A 7,778-nucleotide genomic window follows, 5' to 3' on the forward strand; every position below is an offset into this window, starting at 1 on the left:
ACCATAAAGAAAGGAAGACTGGCAACTGAAAATGGAGAAAAGGAAAATTGGGATAGGGAAGAACTGAGGGTAGAATGGCCCAGAGTAGAATCATTTAGAGGGGTAAAAAGAAAGAGCAAAGACTTGTCCCCACTGAGTCTTTTGAGTTATTTTTTTTTTCTTTCTGGATCCTGAATAACATATTGAAAATGACTTTGGTCCGTCAGAGAAGCAGTTAGATCAGGATAATAGAGCTCTCAGGAGTCAAGTGCCTTCACTGTACAATATGAGGGGGAGTTTCAGAATGTTCAGATATAGGATGAAGCCCATCATGATTGGTTAGCTGTGAAAGGTGCCTGGAGACCACCTAATACTCCCAGTGAGACAGACTTATTTCCGGTTTGAGCCATTGGTGCAGTACTGTGACTGCCAGACAAGTACGGTCAGAATCTGGCTTTTTCATCCATTAAAATCTTCTATATTATTTTCACTGTCAGATCTTACATGAGAACTGAACCTTCTTCTTTTTTTTTTTTTTTTAAGATTTATTTATTTATTTATTAGAAAGAGAGAGAGAGCATGAGGGGGGAAAGGTCAGGGGGAGAAGCAGACTCCCCGCCGAGCAGGGAGCCCAATGTGGGACTCGATCCCGGGACTCCAGGATCATGACCTGAGCCGAAGGCAGTCGCTTAACCAACTGAGCCACCCAGGCGCCCTTCTTTTTTTTTATTTAAGATTTTATTTATTTATTTGACAGAGGGGGAGCGTAAGCAGGGGGAGTAGCAGGGGGAGAGGGAGAAGTAGCCTCCCTGCTGTGCAGAGAGCCTGATGTGGAGCCCGATGTGGGACTTGATCCCAGGACCCTGGGATCAGGACCCAAGCCGAAGGCAGATGCTCAACCAACTGAGCCACCCAGGCGTTCTAAGAACTGAACCTTCTGTTGGCCTTAACAAATTAGCAGAGGGGCAGAACATGGTTCCGGGAGAGCCACTGAGCTGATTTTGAAGTCGTAAAGTGGATTCTGTCAAGAAAACCTCATGGGGATGTTATGAGGGTTAAATGAGTTAATATTTGTAGAACACTAAGAACAGGACTTTCCACCTAGTAAATACTTTGTAACTGTTTATGATATTAAAAAAAGGGGGAGGTGGGGGAAGAAGAAAAATAAATTAGATGACTCAGCCAGGAGAAGAGGATGAGGGCAAGAATAAAGCTTTAATCTGCAGTTAACAATCTTCCCTAAGGGATTAAAAAAATAAAAAGGAAAAACCTAAATTAGCTTGAGCTACAACCAGGGAAGAAATATAAATGGGACCAGGGCAGGTGTAGAGCTGGCGCTGCCGGTGTGGCCAATCCAGTTGTTTACAGCCAGTATCTGTTCTGATTGGTTAGTGCCCATGCCCTAGCAGTGGTTAAATATTTTGATGATCACTCCTGCAATAAGAAAGAACTTCCTGGCAATGAAGCTGTTAGCAATGGCCAGGGTGACTAGGGGAGGCTGTAAAGTCTCCATTTTAAGACATTCATCGTAAAATGGCGCCATCCGCCTAGAGGCAGGGGAAGAGTGCCCTGACCTGTAAACAGCTCCTCTGGTGTCCAAATACCTTACTGATCACTGATGAGCTTCTCCCATTTCCCACAGTGCATCTCAACCCTGCTGATGCTGGTCACCAGCGACATGTACACACTCATCAACTACGTGGGCTTCATCAACTACCTCTTCTATGGAGTCACAATTGCTGGACAGATAGTTCTTCGCTGGAAGAAGCCTGATATCCCCCGCCCTATCAAGGTGCGAGAACCTCCCCTTGAGATCCCTTCCCCCTCCTCTTCTAATCTAGCAGCAGCTCGGGTTTTTAAATCACCTTGTTCTCAGCTGCTGACCACATACATGATCTACCATCTCTGTGATGGTAGCAGACCCTTTGGAAAGCAAGGGCCATGTATGAATGGGGCAGCTATTTCCATTTTCCACTGGAGACAGGACCAGAACAAATGGCAGCTGTAAGAGTAAGTTATATTAAGTGATACTTTCATCAGATCATTCCTTTGTTTCCTACAACTCTTATGAACTCTGGTTGATTTTTCAAGGCTCCCTTACCTCTCCAACATTTCCCTGAACCCACTGGTATGGCCAGTCTCCTTCTCATCCCTCCAGGTAGCTGAGTTCACTTGAGCTATGTCTCCATCCCAAAATGAGTTTCCTTCTCCCATCTGCCTATCCAAATTATAACCATTCCCCACATAGGCCTCAAGTTCCTCCTCTTCCTTGAAGCTTCCCAGTCTACTACAATCCTCCATGAGCCTCCCTTTTTAAACTACTAGAGCCCTATATGTAGTAGGGTGCCTAGTGAACCTACTGATTGCTGCAAGAGATAACTGTGTGGTGGGAATGAAAGGGATTGCTCAGAACAAAGTATGCAAGAGAGCTATGGGTTCTCCTGCAAATTAGAATAGAGTATAGCCCTGAGCTATATGAACAGTCCTATTCTGGAAACAGAGGAGACTAGATCCTTCCAGAAGATTCTTCCAGCTGAGGAATTTCAGCTCTCCAAATCTGTTTTCCACCACCACTTTCCTACCACTCTTAGAAAGCTTGCTAGAGGGATGACAAGGTAGAATAACCCATTCCTCCCCCAACCCTTGCATACCCTCTGAGAAGAGATGACAAGGAAGAGAAAGGCAGCTGAGTCTGGGAACTCCCACCTGTGGCCAATAAGATCGCCAACAAGCCCATAGAGCTGATGTTTCTTTCTGAATAAAATCAACGTCCCAGACTGCCTTATAGTATAGTAGGTTTCCTGACTTCTCGGATCTTGGCAGACTTATCTTCTCATATTGCTTGAGAAAAACACATTGGGAGTGATCCTGGCAAGAAGGATGGACATTTGCAACATGGTGCCCAGATGAGGGCCCTACCTAGAACCAGGAAAGAGTCAAAGAGTCTGACAGACCCCTTCCATTTCCTTCTTGCCCCTCATTCATTTCTCCACCTCTCTTCCACTCTAGGACCTCAGCAAATATATACCAATATACCAGCAAGCTTATCAGTCCCACGGGCTTCCCTGGCTGAGGCATGGATGACAAGGCCTTGTTTGCCTCTGCCCAGGAGAAAAGAGATGGGCAATGAGGATCATTCCTCAGAACTCAGAGTTCGCCCCTCCTCTTCCCATCCCACTACCCAAGTTCACCAACGTTTGTTGACATAGCACTTGATCTATGAGGGCTTGGGGTGTGGGAGCCACAGAGCCGAGTGAAGCCTAGCCTTTGCCCTCGAAGGTGCCTCTCTGTGGGTTGAGAATAGGGAGGATGCCCTGATCTGGGGGCCACGGGGGCCACACAGCTAACAGCACCTCTGCTCCACAGATCAACCTGCTGTTCCCCATCATCTACTTGCTGTTCTGGGCCTTCCTGCTGATCTTTAGCCTGTGGTCAGAGCCCGTGGTGTGTGGCATTGGCCTGGCCATCATGCTGACAGGAGTGCCCGTCTATTTCCTGGGTGTTTACTGGCAACACAAGCCCAAGTGTTTCAATAACTTCATTGGTGAGTTGTTAAAAATGCTGGATGGCTAGAGGATCTACTCATCTGGGTTAGGTAGTCTCCGGGTCAGGAGGCCTAGGCTGGTCCACAGAGCTCTGGAGAAGAAGACGGGGCAAGAAAGGGTGGGTGCCTTCCCAGAGACCTCTGAGGAGAGGAGAACAGCTGAGGTTTGCACACAGGCCCTAGACCTGGAAAAAGAGGCAACCTGACAGCCATTCTGCAGGAGCTGCCTTGGGTAGAGGCCAAGGGAGAGCCTGGAACTGGTGGTCACCAGGCTTAGGTCACCAGAAGGTGGGGGACTAGGGCTTTGATGGGAATGGGCAGCCAACAGATAGGCTCCCCAGAGCCCCAGGAAGAGGCAAGATGACTGTCTCCTGGAACAGGAGTCTCCTGAAGGCACTGGGGCTCTGCTGAGGTAACACGTGGGGCAGGGGAGCGGAGCAGGGTCACGGGTGGCTTGGCCCGATGGGTGGGATGCTCATCACTGACCTGTTCTGTGTGACCTCCCATAGAGTCACTAACCTTGGTGAGCCAGAAGATGTGTGTGGTTGTGTACCCCGAGATGGAAGCAGGCTTGGGGAAAGAGGAGATAAATGGGGACACAGAGGAGCAGCGGCAGCCCATCTACCAACCCACTGCCTCCAAGGACAAGGACTCGGAGCAGCCCCAGCCCTGAGGACCACCATCCCCTCTCAGCTGGCTCCTTCCTCCTATACCCTCTTTTTGCCCTCTTTCCCTGCCTGGGTCTCCCCAACACACACACACACACACACACACACACACACACACACACCCCTCTGCTTCGGTCAAGCAGGGACAGGACCTGGGTATGGGTGGTAAGAAACTATAAACAAAGACACTGACATTTGTACCCAAAGAACCAGCCTCTCACCACTAGGGCCGGTGTCCTCACCGGGGCTGCTCCAAGCAGTGGGAGGAGAGTGGAGCTGCTGGGGGTACTCTACAGGGCCCTCCCCCCCCCTTCCCTCCTCAGGAGCCCAGTTCAGTACTGCCTTCCCTCCCCATTCCTGAGCCCAAGGGAGGCCTCTGCTCAGAGAAGCGGAAGCAACAGTGAGTCAGTTGGGGAGGGACAGACTCAAGCAAATCTGTCATCTTTAAAGTCAGCTGGAGAGACCCGCATCACTCTCCGTTCACTAGGGACCCAAGAAACCAGAGAGATGCTTCCCTCTGCCCTCTCCTCCCCCCTCCCCATGGCACCTCCCCCCACCTCAGCTTGGGCTCCCTGTCCAGAGCAAGGTTCCTGGCAGGACACCACCTCCCTACTGAGCTAAGGACCAATGAGCAGGAGAACTGCCCCCTCCCCCTAACCCAAGCCAGGCCTGTGGAACAGATTGGGAAAGGCTCAAATTGCAGAAGCCCAGCCCTGCCCTGGTCTCCTGCATCCTGACCCCCACTCAGTGCCAAAGCTTCCTGAAGCCAGAAAGTCTTCTTATTTTCGATGTAGTGGACACTTCTCCCCTCGGGCAAAGCTGCTTAGCTCCTCCTCCTTCCCCACTCCAACTGGAAGGAGCAGTCACTCCATGGTCCCTGCAGCTATGCCCCCAACATACCCCCATGGAGCCAGCACTGCTGGCGCCCCCATCATGCCCTTTTCCTCTTCTCTGGCTTGGCTCCGGGACCAACCGGTATGAAGGCTCCCCAAGCCCTTCAGGCCTGAAACCCAAGCCAAATCAGCCTTAAGTCACCTCCCATCCAAGAACTGGACCTAAAAATACTCCCTGATTTCCAACCCTCAGGACAGACCTGGTATGAAAAGCCTTCCTGGAATGGAGGGTGTTTTCCCACCCACCCCCCAGAAGTGTCCATCGCGTAACCTTGGAGACTGGGGCGGGAGTGTCTTCTGAAGGCCATTTCCTTCCTCCTCCCCCAACTCAGACACCCCCCTTTCTGGTCCCACCACCGCCCTGTCTTTGGACAGCCTCTGGGACAGGATGAAAAAGCAGTGGCAGAAGGTACCCATTTTGGGGAGCCATTCTCCGTGGCATGTGGACTTCTGGCCATCCTGTGGGAGAGGCTTCCTTTCCCTTCGCTCCAAGGGAAGGCCACCGTGTTTACCCTGGGCCTTGCAGCCTCCCTGCCACACTTGCTGTGCTAAAGACTAGGATCCTTTCATCCCAAAGCAGGAGTGCCCCCGTTCCTACCTCCCCCTACAGGCTGTTTAGACTAGAATCTGTGGGGAGTCCTCCTGGCTTGCTTGGCTCTCCCAGCTTCCCGGCTGGCCTGCCTGACCCCAACCCCACCCCCCACCCCCCACCCCCATTGGTGAGATGCCAGGTTTGGTTTGAGTTCCAGTCCCTTCAGAGTAGACCCCGGGTGGGCTGGGGCTGGCCCCTGGAGGGTCAGGGGACCATCCTCCTCTTCCCTCTTCTCATTCCTCCAACCTCCATCCCTCCTTCAGTTGTTGGGGTTTATTTGTTTGTTCATTTGTTTCGTAAAGTGAATGCCTTACTTTTTGGATAAATATTTTTGAAGCTGGCGTTTCTATTTCTTTTGGATTTTTTAATGTAAGGTTGTTTGGGGTGGGGAGGGCATTAGTTATACCTGGATGATAATCTTCTGTCTTTGAGTTGGTTTAGGGTTAGAGTTTATTTTGTGGAGGGTTTTTTTTTTTTTCTTTTGATGTAATAAAATTTTAAATGGAAATGAAGTTGGTGGTGGTAATAATTCAATGATCTTCTGAGACAGAGTCCCCAGGCATTTCCTGTCTTCGTCAGGAGGTCTTCGGTTGCCAGGTTCCTTCCAGGATGGCATTCCCAAAGGCCCTTGCTCTGTCCCAGGGACCCAGTGCCAGCACACTCAAACAACTCTCTCGAGTTGTGGGTGGGTGGGGGAGGGGGAGGGCTGGTTTTTAACTACCTCTCATTTTGAACCAAAAACTTTCTCATTTCTTCAGTGAAGTCGCCAAGTGTTCATTGAGTTCCTGCTCTGTGCCCTGCACCGAGAGCCTGCAGACTAGCTAGGAAGAACCTCATCACTGCCAGGTGGGAAGGCAGATGACAGACAGGGCTTAGCTGAGAGGAGGGAGGCAAAGGCAGAGTGGTTCTCCAAGGTCTGGTCAGCCAAGGCTTCTGGCACTGGGACAGCTGGTACCAAATGGGAAAGGAAGCGATTGGCTGAGCCTGTGGAGAGATGCCAGGGGGACTTAGGAAAGCAGCCAGCCAGATCCAAGGGGTTTGACAGGAGGGACTAGGACATGAGGCAGGGTCCCCTCAGCTGCACGGAGCTGAATGAGAGGACCTTGTCTAGTCGGAGGACTAGGAAGGCTGTTGAGTGAGGACAAAGGAGGAAGCAGGTACGGTAGGGACACGTCCGCTGGTGATTTGGGTTAATTGCGGGAGGAAGTTGATGGGATTAGACCCAGTCCTTGCTTGGAGTGCCTCCTCTGTGGGCAGCCCTCCCAGCTGCCTGTCCTGGGGCGGCATTACTCCAGAGCCAGCACTTCTGACAGACATGGGCGGGGAGCGGCCAGGGTGGGGGCGTTGAGACATCATCCTCCACCATCTGGGACACGTGAGGACACAGGCGGGCAAGATGCCTCCACTCCCAGTCCCGGCCTGGCCCCAACTCTCCTCATCTGTGGCTGGCATTTTTCTAGACTGAGGCTGGAGGCGCACCAGTCATGGGGGCACAGATACTTGGCTCTAAGTTCTAGGTCGGCAGCCACTAAAGAGCTGTGTGTCCTTGGGCAAGTCACTTAACCTATTTAGCACTTTTTGAGAAAAGAAAAAAAAAAAGAGGGTTGAACCTAATCTCAAAGGGTTCCTCAATCTCTCAGCCCAAGATTGTCCCCAGAGAGTGAAGGCAAAACTGGGCAGAGGCCAGTCTTATGCAAGAGGCTGTTCTCCGGGACGCCTGGGTGGCTCAGTTGGTTAAGCGGCTGCCTTCGGCTCAGGTCATGATCCCAGGGTCCTGGGATTGAGTCCCACGTCGGGCTCCTTGCTCAGCGGGGAGCTTCTCCCTCTGCCTGCCTCTCCCCCTGCTTGTGTTCTGTCTCTCTCTCTGACAAATAAATAAATAAAATCTTAAAAAAAAAAAAAGAGGCTGTTCTCCAGGTCTCAAATCCACCCTTTTGCACCCCTTCTTCCCCAACATACACACTTTTCCTTTCCATGGGCTGCCAGCATATTCTCCATGTTGCCCCATTCCAGCAAGTCCAGCCCTCCCAAAACCCCTCTCACTCTACGGAGACACTCATTCCCATCCGTCACCAGCAGTCCCCCTCCTCCCATAAGTGACA

At 51.3% G+C, this 7,778-nt stretch overlaps 1 protein-coding gene across 5 annotated transcripts in view; it reads left to right on the forward strand.

The window, feature by feature from the left end:
• Positions 1–6,156, forward strand: part of SLC7A8 (solute carrier family 7 member 8) — a 50,515-nt gene extending 44,359 nt beyond the window's left edge. For all 5 annotated transcript variants that reach the window (XM_034994859.1, XM_034994856.1, XM_034994858.1 and 2 more), the window contains 3 exons: positions 1,622–1,771; positions 3,346–3,523; positions 4,033–6,156. In XM_034994859.1, the coding sequence (XP_034850750.1) occupies positions 1,622–1,771; positions 3,346–3,523; positions 4,033–4,196 (492 nt within the window). In that variant the 3' untranslated portion in view covers positions 4,197–6,156. The remainder of the gene's footprint in view (positions 1–1,621; positions 1,772–3,345; positions 3,524–4,032) is intronic.
• The last annotated feature ends 1,622 nt before the right edge of the window (positions 6,157–7,778 follow it).

Source organism: Mirounga leonina, unplaced genomic scaffold, assembly GCF_011800145.1.
Source record: "Mirounga leonina isolate KUSES-001 unplaced genomic scaffold, KU_Mleo_1.0 Mir_91, whole genome shotgun sequence".
Taxonomy (NCBI): domain Eukaryota; kingdom Metazoa; phylum Chordata; class Mammalia; order Carnivora; family Phocidae; genus Mirounga; species Mirounga leonina.